This window comes from Solanum dulcamara, chromosome 9, assembly GCF_947179165.1.
Source record: "Solanum dulcamara chromosome 9, daSolDulc1.2, whole genome shotgun sequence".
Taxonomy (NCBI): domain Eukaryota; kingdom Viridiplantae; phylum Streptophyta; class Magnoliopsida; order Solanales; family Solanaceae; genus Solanum; species Solanum dulcamara.
In genome coordinates this window covers 3,669,020-3,682,945 of record NC_077245.1, presented here as the reverse complement: position 1 = coordinate 3,682,945, position 13,926 = coordinate 3,669,020, and the positions used below count along the sequence as shown (strand labels likewise).

At 36.0% G+C, this 13,926-nt stretch overlaps 1 protein-coding gene across 2 annotated transcripts; it reads left to right on the top strand.

The window, feature by feature from the left end:
• The first annotated feature begins 5,168 nt into the window (after positions 1 to 5,168).
• Positions 5,169 to 13,898, top strand: LOC129902574 (uncharacterized). 2 transcript variants are annotated; one of them, XM_055977896.1, is made up of 10 exons: positions 5,169 to 6,171; positions 6,611 to 7,759; positions 7,888 to 9,036; positions 9,127 to 9,168; positions 10,672 to 10,748; positions 11,219 to 11,303; positions 11,412 to 11,495; positions 11,677 to 11,778; positions 11,872 to 11,970; positions 13,443 to 13,898. In XM_055977896.1, exons 1-10 carry the CDS (start codon positions 5,428 to 5,430, stop codon positions 13,554 to 13,556), a joined length of 3,645 nt encoding a protein of 1,214 aa, XP_055833871.1. In that variant the 5' UTR covers positions 5,169 to 5,427; the 3' UTR covers positions 13,557 to 13,898. The 2 variants fall into 2 exon arrangements, with proteins under 2 accessions (XP_055833871.1, XP_055833870.1); XM_055977895.1 differs by having other exon boundaries at positions 6,608 to 7,759.
• The last annotated feature ends 28 nt before the right edge of the window (positions 13,899 to 13,926 follow it).

Genomic DNA, 13,926 nt, shown 5'->3' with positions numbered 1-13,926 from the left:
TAAGCAGGAGGTCCAAAAGATCATCCAGAAAATAGCAAATCAAATGCCAGATGTATTTACTGATTTGAAACGGATAACTAAGTCACATATTCCTGCAATGAATGTGTCTATACGGATTGATGTCTCAAAAGGACCATCTACCAGTATCATAACTTCTGAATTCCAAACACGCCTGAAGCGTGGTAGACCATTGGGTTCAAAGGATAAAAATCCTAGAAAGAGAAGCGTGAGAAATAATAAAGATGATACTACAAAAAGAACCTCCTAAAGAAGGTCAAGATTTGAGTAATCCTAATATTCCCGAAGAAATCAGTGAACTCGAGACTCAAGTAAATGAAAAACTTTCAATAAATTTTACCGATTATGAGATAAATTTAGATCGATCCAAAATTACGATTGATAATATTTTTGCAATAATATTGCACTTAACCTCATGCAAGATAGTGAATGTCTTGAGCCTAAATCTGTCGAAAAATATCAACGTAGATGTGATTGGCCAGAATGGCAAAAGACAATTCAATCAGAATTAGACTCACTTGCTAAACGTGAGGCTTTTGGACCTGTAGTCCAAATACCTGAAGGTGTAAAACCAATTGGCTATAAATGGATTTTTATGCGAAAACAAAATGAGAGAAATAAAATTGTAAGATACAAGGCACGCCTTGTTGCACAAGGATTCTCTTAAAAACCCGGGGTCAACTATAAAGAAATATATTCACCTATTATGGATGAAATAACTTTTCGGTATCTTATCAGTTTAGCTGTACATAAAAAATTCGAAATACATCTAATAGATGTAGTTACAACTTACCTTTATGGTTTACTTGATAATGAAATTTACATGAAAATCCTAGAATGATTAAAATTGCTTGAAGCATGTACTAAATCTCGGAAGATGTACTCAATCAAATTGCAAAAATCATTATATGGTCTGAAACAATCAGTATAATCGCCTTAATGAATACTTAATAAATGAAGGTTATATAAATGATGTCATTTGTCCATGTGTTTTTATTAAAAAAAATGGGATCAGAGTTTGTTATACTCGCCAATTATGTTGATATAAATCTCATTGGAACCCCTAAAGAGGTCCAAAAGGCGATTGAATATCTAAAGAAAGAATTTGAGATGAAAGACAGAGTTTTTTTCACCAATCTGCCTATACTGAAAAAATCTTAAAACGATTTTACATGGACAAAGCACACCCATTAAGTACTCCAATGATTGTTCGATCATTTGAAGTGGACAAAGATCTATTTCAACCTCTAAAATAAAATGAAGAACTTCTTAGTCCTGAAGTACCATATCTCAGTGTTGTTGGTGCATGTATCTTGCTAATGCAACCAGACCTGATATAACATTTTCTGTTAATTTGCTGGCAAGGTATAGTTCATCTCCAACGCGAAGACATTAAAATGGTATCAAACATATTTTGCGATACTTAAAAGGTACCATTGATATGGGTTTGTTTTATACTAACAAAGGTTATGCAGACCTTATTGATTATGTAGATGCAAGTTATTTATCAGACCCACATAAAACTCGATCTCAAACATGCTATCTATTTACATATGGATGAACTGCTATATGTTGGCGATCTACAAAACAGTCTATTGTTGCTACTTCTTCAAATCATACTGAAATAATAGCAATTTATGAAGCAAATAGAGAATGTGTGTGGTTGAGATCGATGATACAGTTCATCAAAAAAAGATGTGGCCTGAAAAATGATGTTAAAGTACCTACAGTTATATTCGAAGACAATGTCGTGCGCATAGCACAATTGAAAGGTAGCTTCATAAAAGGAGACAGAACGAAATATATTTCACTAAAATTATTCTTCACACATGATCTCCAGAATAATGGTGATATTGATGCACAACAACTTCGTTCGAGTAGCAATCTTACAGATTTATTCACAATTGCTTTACCAACACCAACTTTTGAGAAGCTAAGGTATAAGATTGAAATGCGTCGTCTCCAAAATATCAAATGAAGTTTTCATTAGGGAGAGTAAAATACGTGTTGTACTCTTTTTTTCTTAACCAAGGTTTTGTCCCACTAGGTTTTCTTGGTAAGGTTTTTAATGAGTTAGCACTCAAGACGTATTATTAGATGTGTGTACTCTTTTTCCTTCAGTAGGCTTTTCCCACTGGATTTTTTCTAGTAAGGTCTTAACCAGGCACATTATCTTTTGATGGACTCCAATCAAGAAGTCAACTTGCAAGTAACTCAAATAGAGATGATGAAATTATGGTCTTCATCATGAAAATAATGAGGGAGCAAACAATTTGTGTTTTACAAATAATTATGTACATATTTTTCTTTTGTACATGAACATCCAAGAGGGAGTATTGTAAAAGTATTTTCACTGTAGACTCACGCGTTTTGCACTGTACCTCGCCGTTTTTTTCTTCAAAAATTTGCCTATAAAAAGGCACTGAATTTATAAAATGAAGTACTCACTCAATTCTTTCAACTCTCTCTCTTTCTTTTATTGTCTCTTCTTCTTATTAATTTGCTAAGTTAATTTATTTTATAACAACTGAAGCTTTATTTGGGAAATTAGTTTATAGCTATCCGTGTTTTTTATATTGATTTGGCAAGTAAATCTAAGAAAGTAATTTGTTCTAGATTTCACTAAGAAGTACCTATAAATTATTACTATAACTCCAATCTCTTAAAAATTTTAGTTGTAGTATAAAAGATAACTGAAGTTACTGTTTCATTCACTAAATTCTTTATCAATGGAAAATTTTAATGCAACTTTTCGATATTCCATTTCCTCATTGCTTACATTTGTGGTATGTATGCAATTATAATTGTTGTTTATACTTTTCATATGTATATATTTTTTCCCTTTTAAGCATTTCTTTTTAATTTTTTGGTTTTATTTGTTATGATACTTGTGGTAAACAAATCGTATTTTTTGCATTTTGATTTTTTATAATATTTGAATTATAATTAACACTTTTTTGTATTACTTTATTTGTAGCCATGTTAGTAATGACTCAGGTTCTCTCAACAAATGCTCAAACATGTCAAAAACTATTTCCTGGTCCTTGTGATCTGAATGCTCCATTTTGTGAAGCTAATTGTTTGATTGAATTTGGACCGAAATTAATTAATACAACATGCGTGGATAATAAAGTACATACAGGTTTTTGTGCGTGTATCTTCACGACTAAGCAGCCATGTCCACCGTAAAACAAGTAGTACCTTCCATCACTAATTTAAGGTTGTAGGTTCGAATCATCGAGGGAGTAAAATGAGGAGCTCAAGTTATTTTCATCATTAAAGATTAGATTAAGTGGAGTTTGCATTATTTTCTTTTGTCACTAAACATATTTTACTTGAAAAGTTTTTTTTTTATTACTCAAAAATCACTTAGCTGTTGATATTTCACTCACAAAGTCACTAAACCAATTAGGTGATTTTTTAAGTTTAATTTTGCCTGTATAATTTTTTAATTTTAAGCCAAATTTATAAAATAAAATAAATTAAAATCATGCCCATTTTGATCATTTTATTGACCCACTCCACTTGATCTGACCCGCTAAAATTATATGGGTCAAAATTATTGTACATCCATCACTCTTTTTGAGTTTTCATTATTTACTTCTTACCTTACTAATTCAAGAAGAAGAAAAAAAAAGTCCAAATTTTTGGCCTCGAAGAATAAACTATTTCATTGTTTTGCCAAAAATAGAGAAGAAGAGAAAAAGATAATAAACTAAGGGGCAAACTATAATGCATAAGAAGAATATAGTGAAAATTACAAGAATAATGTATACGCTAGATCGCAGGATGCAAATTAAGAGCTCTAATGGAAAATGAATAACCATTCAATGAGCATGATGAAATTATATTCTAAACCATTTTGCACCAAACTATATTGGCTTAGCCTATTATTCTTTATTATTGTCTACATGTTATTAACACTGCAAGAAAAAAAAAAGTTTTTTGACGAGGAGAAATTCACTCGTTTAAAAGTCAAATTCGATCGCTATAAATTAGTAATGATCGGAAAAATATAAATTATTATGTGTAGCTAAAATATTTGATAGTAAAATCTGAATAATATATGTGGCACCTCAAGAAAATGAACTTAATCCTCCTCGCAAATTTTAAGTTGTGTAGCTTATGTAAGGTATTAATTGTTTTCTTTTAGTTTTTTTTTAATATACCGTAATTAACAGTATCATACAAAAGATAGAAAACTATCAAAAATTATAGTGAAATAATAAATACTTTGTTTATTCTTAACTAGATCTTAAGTATGAATTTTGGGTATAGAATCCCAGAATTTTATCCTTAAAAGTAACTTATCTGTATAAATTCAAAGCAGTAGGATTCTTTAGCGGGCATCAAAAACGGAAAAACAAAAGTCAAACAAAATAAACAAGAGTATGCTTAATAATTTAGGGATTATTTGGTAGCTGATTAGAATTATGCAAATGTATGGAGTAGTTATGAGTGAATTTATATATTATTTTATGTAGGAAATAGTTATACATGTATTAGTTATTACACCTTATTTCTTGCATAAAATATATATAAATTTTCTTATAACTTATACATGTATTTATTATGCATGTGTCAGAATTATCAATCAAATATCATATTAATTTTATTTATAAATAACTTATTTTCTATCTACATATCAAATATCTTATAAATTATATAAAAATTAATAAGTAAATAACTTATTTTTTTCATGTGAGTAGCAAATGAAGGGTTTTTTACACGTTCACTATTTTAAGTGTCCATTTGAAGTCATGTGATTAAGACTATGAGCCCGTTTGGATTGGTTTAAAAAAAATAACTTTTATGTATGAAGTGCTTTTAGAATTTTGAAGTGCTGAAAGTTATTTTTATAAATAAGCAGTTGAGTGTTTGGATAAAAGTGCTTATGATTTGAATTTTAGGGTTAAAAGAATAAAAAAAAGTAGTTTGAGAATTTAGTTAAAATACAAGGGATATAAAAGTAATTTTCATGGTAAAAAAAAATGACTTTAAGCACTTTGAAAAAAAAAAGTTAGGAATCCTAACTTTTCATTTTTGACTGACTTTAAGAACTTTATGGCTTAAAGTCAGCATTAGACAAACACGTCCAAAAGCTAAAAAGGGGCTTTAAGTTGATTTTCCAAACGGGCTCTATGACAAATTAACATAAATGTACCTCTCATCCAACTAGTTCAAGATTCCGCATATTACCTCTTAAATTCCCTTCTTTTATCGTCTATTCATCCTTCCCGCAAGTCCAAATTCATAATCCACCGCTTTCTTTCCACCATTTTCGCTTTTGCTTACTAACCCTTTATCCATAATCCATAATATTATATCTTCTTAATTCTTCTTCTATACGAACAATACGAGCAATTAACACATTAATTTTTGGTTTTGTTGGAGTAAGTCACCCGAATTATGCTTCGACTTCTTTGCAGAACAAGCCGCCGGTGTTGTATGCGCTCACCTCGCCGTCGTTCCCTCTCTTCTTCTTCTTCTCGTAATCCCGAGGATTCCGTCGATATCCTTAACAATATCAAGAAACCCCATCTTGTCCCTTCCCTTATATACCCCCCAATTCGGCAACCCCACCACCCAACTTCTCTATCACGTTACTCTGTATTTGCTCTATCGGCGACCCTTTTAACCGCTATTGTTTCTTCTTGTGCTGTAATTTTGACACGAGATGATGAAGAAGAGAAAGGGGAGGGAAGGGGCGAAGGTATTAGAATATATGATGAAATTGAGAATGTGGTGGGGAAATCGAATGAGTCGTTGATGAGAATTGTGCATAGGATGAAGAAGACAGGGGCAGCAGCTTCTGTATTATGGAAGTCGTTGAGGTCAGTTATGTCTTCGGCGAATCATGAGGTTCGGGTCGGGTTTGAGCTTAGGGTTGCGGCTTTGCTAGCCGACATTGCTGCCGCAAGCGAGAGTCGGAGGGCGGCGCTTGTTGCTGCTGGCGGTGGGGCTGTGGTAGATTGGCTTCTGGAGACGGTGGCGATGTCAGGGGAGAATTGTTGGACCCAGGCTGAGGCTGCTAGGGGTTTGGCCTATTTGATTGCTGATCCTAATGTGTGTGAGGATGTTTTAGGAAGGCCTCATGCTGTGCCATATCTTCTTAGGTTTATCTTCTCTGCTCAGCCTCGGCAATCCAAAAAGGTGAGGCCTTTTTCATGATCTTTTTCAAAATTTGTTTCTTTATGAATGAAATGAAATGAATCCAAATAGAGCAGAATGGACATTGATGATTCATAAAGCCGATAGTAGTTGTTTTAATCAGTATTTAAATGCAAAGCTCGATGGAAGTGTGGAATTGAATGAAAATGATACAAATGAAGAAAAAAAGAAAATCTATACTAATCATATGGAAGTAACTAAAGAAAGTTAAATTCAATGGAATATGTTATCTATTTTAGTGCCTAACTTCAGGACTTAATGGCACCTCAAGCAAGCCCTTGTAGATACTCCAAAATTGTTAATGACACGGCATATATTAAGTTCTTTGTGACGAGGCATTTGAAATTTATTGAACTGTTGTTATCTCATTTTATAATTTTGGAGTTTGACATGGAGATGTTTAATTTTTTCTTGGAAGCAGCATACAAGACGTAGTTCATTCGATCTTTCTGATTCTTTGAAAGGTAGGAGCATGCTGGTTGCAGCAATTATGGATATTGTCACTTCCCACTGTGAAAGTGCAGACAAGCTTTCATTCAAGCCTACACTACCCAAAGATGCTGAGATGAGAGATATTGCTGCAGCTATTGAAGTAATTGAGGAAGGTGGTATGCACTGGGATGAGCCACATGGGGAGGACGATGATGGTGGAGAAGGGATGAAGGGTATTGGGATGAAAATTCTTGAAGGCACGACTGCTGTAGGACTTTCAAGAAATAATGGGCTTGTAGAGATGGGGCCTCCTAACACTAGCCAGACAGTCAAATATACGCCTAGTAATCTCTTGTTTAACAAAATAAATGATAGTTCGTCAGCCCGATCAAATTTGTCTTCTGCTGTTGTTCCTGGCCTTTGGGATGATTTGCATTCTGAACAAGTCGCTGTTCCTTTTGCTGCGTGGGCATTAGCAAATTGGGCAATGGCTTCGGAAGTAAATAGGTATCATATTCAAGAATTGGATCAAGAGGGGCATGTGGTCATGGCTGCTTTGGTAGCACCTGAGAGATCTGTGAAATGGCATGGAAGTCTGATGGTTAAATTGCTTCTAGAAGACCACAATCTGCCGCTAAGTACTACTGTTTCTGATTGGACTTCTAGTCTTTTGTCTACTGTTTCACATGCAAGTAAAACTCAGGACATTCCCCTAGCTCAGATAGCATTGTCTGCATTTTTGATTTCTCTTGAGCGAAGCCCTTCGGCACAGGAGGTAGCTGTGGAAAAGGGTCTTCATTTGATGAGAGAGGCTGCTAAACAGACCACAAAGCATTCTTCGGTGCAAGAAGCATTGGCTAAGGCTTTGGAGTTGCTCTGTGCTAGGGAATGGCATATGTCCCTGGAAGAAAGCCAGCATTGGTCTGGTGTTCTGCTCCCTTGGGTCTTTGGACAGCTGTCCTCTGATGCAATACGATCTTCAGCAATAAATATTCTAACACGCATTCTTGAAGATTATGGACCATCCTCCATACCAATTTCTCAGGGATGGTTAACTATTATGCTAAGTGATGTTCTGGAATCAAAGAAAACAGCATTAAGCAAAGGAAATAACCAACCAAATAGTGATAAAGTGAAGGTTTGTCACACTAATCTAATTTGTTTTTGTTTTGGGACGGTGTGAAAGTAGTCTTTTTTACTTGTAAGGAGAAACATTTCGTGTCTCCTTGGTTTCTCTGTTGTTAATGAAGATACTTAATTTTGCAGACCCAAGTTGATCAAGCAAATGTAGTTTTGGCCACACAAACTGCTAATCAGTTGGCAGGAGCAGTGGTCAATCTAGTAGGAATGCAACTAGGAAGAGTTGCCAATGCTGATGATACACATCCCTTGACAGATATTCTCTCCCTTGAACCTTTTGCTGGGCCACTAAAAAATCTTAAGAAAGACAAACTGCCTAAGATCAATGCTGCAGATTCTGCAGCGGCCACACTGAAAGGGATTAAAGCTCTGACAGAAATATGTGCTGAAGATACTCCTTGTCAGAACAAAATAGCTGATTTTGGAGGCCTCTGTTTGCTTAGGCGCTTTTTACTGGAAGATGATTATGAACAACTGGCTGCTATAGAAGCATATGATGCGTCGCGAGCATCGGAGGGACAGGATCGTGTGTCGACTGTTCCTGGTGAAGCTTCTAGTACTGCAAATCAGAATGATGCATCCAGTCTACGTGTTCCACCTACCGGTCATATTCGGAAGCATGCAGCACGGTTGCTAACTGTACTTTCAGTTCTTCCAAAAGTCAAGAAAGGACTAGTTGGAGATAAAGAGTGGTGCGAATGGCTTGAAGAATGTGCTAACGGAAGGATTCCTGGTTGCAATGACCCTAAAATTCGAAGTTATGCTAGGGCAACACTTTTGAACATATTCTGTGATGACGAAGCTGGTGAAGATTCTGTAAATGGTGATTTTCTTCATGGAAATCTTTCTAACAAAGAACATACTTGCCCTCGTTACGCTGATATGATACACCTGATAAATCCTGAATTACCGCACTGGAAATGTATGGATAAGATAATGCTAAAATCAGTGGATGGGTCATCTCTAGGTGCCAATGATTCTGCTGGGAGTGAGTGTACAACAAATGAAAATATGAATATTGATATAACATCAACATCTGCAAACGAATCAAAGAATATCTCACAATTTGAATCACCTTTAGTTGATGTTGTCTTTATTCACGGTTTGCGTGGGGGACCCTTCAAAACTTGGCGGTTGTCGGATGACAAGTCATCCACCAAATCTGGCCTGGTTGAGAAAATTGATGAAGAGGCTGGAAGGGAAGGAACATTTTGGCCTGGTGAATGGCTTCCATCTGATTTTCCTCATGCCCGTCTATTTAGTGTCAAGTACAAGGTTGGTGCATACTCTGTCTGTCCTTTTAAAGTTTATCAAAAGAAAAGGTTTGCCTTGATTTTCTAACTTAAAACATGGAGTTGTATGCAGAGCAATCTAACTCAGTGGTCCGGAGCAAGCCTACCTCTTCAGGTTTGTATACTTCTTAAATTTTCTCAAGTTATCTTGTGTGTTGAGGTTGTAGTCATTGCATCGTGCAAAACATTGGAATGCTTCATCAATTGTTAGAGGCTAGTTTATCTATCCCAAAGCGTTGAAGAAATATAGATCTATTGCCACGTATACTTCATCCACCGGAGAAAGGAAAATGAGATTATTTCAACTTCTTTGCACCATTCTGTGCCAAAAAACTTAGGAAAAAAAATACAAAGGGGTGTTGCATCTGGGGGTGTAAGCGTTTGATTTAGCTGTAATGGACCATGGGAGACCGGAATTCAAATCACACTAGAGGGGAAAATGCTAGGTACTTTTTCCATTTGTCTAAATTTTGGTGGTGAAAGTAACTTGGTACCTGCATTGGTGGAAGGTAGCAGATTAGCAGGTACACTGTTATTTAGTCGAGGTGTACGCAATTTGGCCTGGATATCACCCTTACAAAAAAGGTCACCCTTATCCAAAAAAGGGGGCAAAGGAATGAGTGACCACGTCGCAATAGCGGAAGGAAACAAATAGGCGGAAGTATAATTAAAATGAAACTAGATAAAGAATATAAGTAGTCAATTCCCAAATATGCAAGAATCCACTAATTGATATTCCAATCAAGGTCAACAGAAAGGAGGACTTATAAAATCAATTTAGAGAAAGAAATGAAACATGATGGAGAAGAGATGAACTCATACAAGAACTCATGCACTATAGATTCAAGTTGATGTTCATGAAGAACATGAGATCAATTTCAATACTTAGGAGCATTAAAATTAGGCCAAGGCTCTCAAAACTAAACTTAAACTTGAGATCTATTCTAACACTTAGAAGCATTAAAATTAGCTAAAACTAACTCAGATCCTAATTACTGGGATGATTGCAAGTATTAATTGTAATGAGGGAGTGTCAGAGAAAAACCAAAACATCTTTAAAATAAAAGCTCCAGCTTGGATGGGTGGAACTATCTGTGTTGCACTTTTGTGTTGCAGCACAAATCTTTGATGCAAGGTTTGTGTTGTCGCTTAAATAAGCGCTGAACTTGGCAACAAGTAACCAAAAGTTGGCAATATCTATAGTTCTGCACTGCAGCATAAAATTTGGGCTGCAGTATAAAGTTTTGTTGCATTCAACCTTAAATTAAATCAGTTGTCCATTTTTGGTTCCTTGCCAGCTACATATTTTTAAACATCATTGTGACACCCGTAACCAACAGTGCTGTAATAACATAATAAAGGGAATCTGGTGTCTGAAAATGTAAAAAAGAAGGTAGGAAATGATAATACTACAAACTTTCCAGTGTACGGTGAATACTAGGACAGTTTGGGAAAATATCTTAAAAGTTTTATTGTTAGAATGGGTTTCTTAATTTTGAAGAGTTTTGTTGGTGCAGAACCCCTTGCATGTTTTGTTGTTCAATTGTTCTTTAATCTGTTGTGCCAGCAATTCAGTGACATCAGATGTATTATGCATTTCATTGTTTTAAACCCACAGGAAGTAAGTGCCATGCTGTTGGAGAAGCTTGTTGCTGCAGGCATTGGCAATCGACCAGTTGTATTTATTTCACATAGGTTGGTCCTAATCAAACTGTGCACTCTAAGCTGTTAGATTGCTTGTGATTATTTGTATGCTCTTAATTGGAACTCTCTTCATTATACCTTCTGTTTTTGGCTGCTTTAAAATTTATCACCTCCCATTGGGGGAAGTTTTAGTTCATGTTACATAGCACCTCTGCTGCTCTTTTCAAGAAACTTTCATATCCTACACCTACGATTGCAAAAAATGTTTTTTCTGGCCCTACTCATGTTCGGTCTGGCTCATAGTACACATTGTTAACTCTTATCTTAATTATGGTACCATAACTATTTTATCTTCCTCATAGTGCAAATTCGAACTAAATCAGTCATTTTTCACACTTAGTAATGGCACCTAAACCCTTTTGCATCATTTTCTTAAATTGATCTTAATCATCTAGTCAAGCTGATATTCCATAACTATATATGTGTATTGACATAAACACACTTTTTGTTGCAATTGGCAGCATGGGCGGCCTAGTTGTCAAGCAGATGTTGTATCAAGCAAAAGCAGAAAAGAAGGATGACTTTGTCAAGAATACAATTGGAGTCGTATGTGCTGCTTACTAACAGAGATGAATTACAAGACATTCTGCCAATTTTATATACTTGTTAAATTTTGCTTATTCATTGATTTTTTTAAACAAATAATTGGGTCAGGTATTCTACAGCTGTCCTCATTTTGGCAGCAAACTTGCAGACATGCCCTGGAGAATGGGTCTTGTTTTCCGCCCTGCACCCACTGTTAGTAAAATTTACCTGCTCCCTCCATTTACCTTGTTATCTTATTTCTCTTCTGAGTTTGTGTATCTTTTCAAGAGTACTTCAGTTTCTTATTTAAAAATATGCACATGAGATTTGAGATTCTTGTTGCGGGTGCACGTGGGTGTGAAATTTGATAAATATTTCTTCTTGGCATTGCTAGATTGGGGAGCTGAGAAGTGGGTCTCCAAGATTGGTTGAGCTAAATGATTTCCTGGGACAGCTTCATAAGAAAGAGAAGCTTGAGGTCCTCAGTTTCTGTGAGGTACTAATATTTTTCCTGACCTTGAGTTCCCCCTTAGAAAAAATTCACTTCTGTTGTTGCCATTCTAAAAGTTGACTGATGATCCTTTTGTAGACAAAGGTAACTCCAATTGTTGAAGGCTATGGAGGCTGGGCTTTTCGATTGGAAATTGTACCGTTAGAGTCGGCATATCCCGGATTTGGAGAACTAGTCGTAAGTTGCTCAAATTGATTACGACTACCAGACACCTAAATTTGTTACAATAGTCTGCAATTATCATTTTGATTGCTTGCACTGTGTGGTTGAACAGTGCAGACCCTATTAGTGCGTGTTTTCGTCTATATAAAACTTTCTTTTATAAGGCAGATCATATTAGTAAAAAGAAATATGTTGAAAGGGAACATGGAGTTAATTATCATCTTTAATAGGAGAATATTTGGAGTGCAAATTTAGTGTTGCAATGGATGAAGAGGGCAGGGAAGTGAGGCTTGCCACCCAACCTATTCCCAAGACAGAAAGCTTTAAATATCTTGGATCCATCATCCAGAGTAGTGGGGACATCGAAGATGATGTCACGCACCGCATTGGGGCAGCATGGTTGAAATGGAGGCTAGCCTCTGGAGTCCTGTGTGATAAGAAAGTACCATCTAAACTTAAAGGTAAGTTCTACAAAATAGTGGTTAGACCAGCGTTGTTATATGGAGTGGAGTGCTGGCCCGTAGAGAACTCTCATGTTCAGAAGATGCATGTTGCGGAGATAAAGATGCTGAGATGGATGTGTGGACACACTAGGAGTGATAAGATCAGGAATGAGGTTATTCGGGAGAAGGTGGGAGTGGCATCTGTGGTCGACAAGATGAGAGAAGTGAGATTGAGATGGTTTGGGCATGTGCAGAGGAGGGGTGTCGATGCCCCAGTTAGGAGGTGCGAGCGGTTGGATTTGGGGGCTATGCGGAGGGATAGGGGTAGATCGAAAAAGTATTAGAGTGAGGTGATTAGACAAGATATGACGCTATTCCATATCACCGAGGACATGACCTTAGATAGAAAAGAGTGGAGGTCGCGGATTAGGATAGAAGGCTAGTAGGGATAGAATTGTATTTTGCCGTGTGTCGGTTTAGGCTGGTCATAGGTCTAGGCGTGCCTTTATAGTTGTGTTCCTATTGCCTTTGATTATCGCAGTACTTCGCTATAATTATAGCTATAGTTATTGTTCATGTCTTGTAAATTTTGCATTGCATTTTATTTTTATTTTATTTTATTTTTTTGCATTATGCAATATAGATTGTTTTTCTCTCGTACTTGGAACTGTGACTTTTGAATCGAGGGTCTGCGTACATCCTACCCTCCCCAGACCCCACTTGTGGGATTTCACTGGGTATGTTGTTCTTGTTCTTGTTAATAGGAGATAATCTGACCAACTTTTGAAGTGGTTGTCACTTTATGTTATTTCTCAAGTTACTAAAATATAATTGGGTGAATGGAATTGAAGTTTTTCGAAAAGGCTTTCATTTTAGGCAGCAAACAAAACCTGAAAGGGCTTGATCCCAATGTCTAACGCCGTCTTACTCGTCTTTAACTGTGAAAATGGATGGCAAGATTGTTTAGCTGGAGTTATGTAGACAATATGATGTTTTGATTAATCTATGACTGATCTTTATCTTCTGTGCCACATTTTGGTGCAGGTTTTGGAGTCAACTGATCATATTAATTCCTGCAAGCCTTTGAGCCGCAGCGATCCTTCTTATAAAGAGACACTAGAGTTCTTGCATAAATTGAAAGCTCTTAGTAGACGATGATACTGTACATAAACAAGAACAAAGGATTATGGAGTGTTGACATTCCTTTTTCCTCCATGATTCACATGCAAATAGTGTAAGTAGTTGATATACTTGAGTAGGGACTGGAAGCTCCTTGTGGCCTAGATTAGTTAGACAAGGCTTAACTGGAGGTACCAAATTCATAGGCTGTGTTTACAGATTTATTTGTATAGTGTTAGTTTCTACGAGGCTGTACAGTAGGAAAGAGTTAACTACATTATACTAACCATTGATTGATTTCCTCTAGCACATGACTGTTATAGGTCATTCTTGAGAGTGTTGTATAATACTTTGTTCTGTAATAAAAGTTTGTATCATCCACTGTTATAGCATATTTTTTTCAAATTAT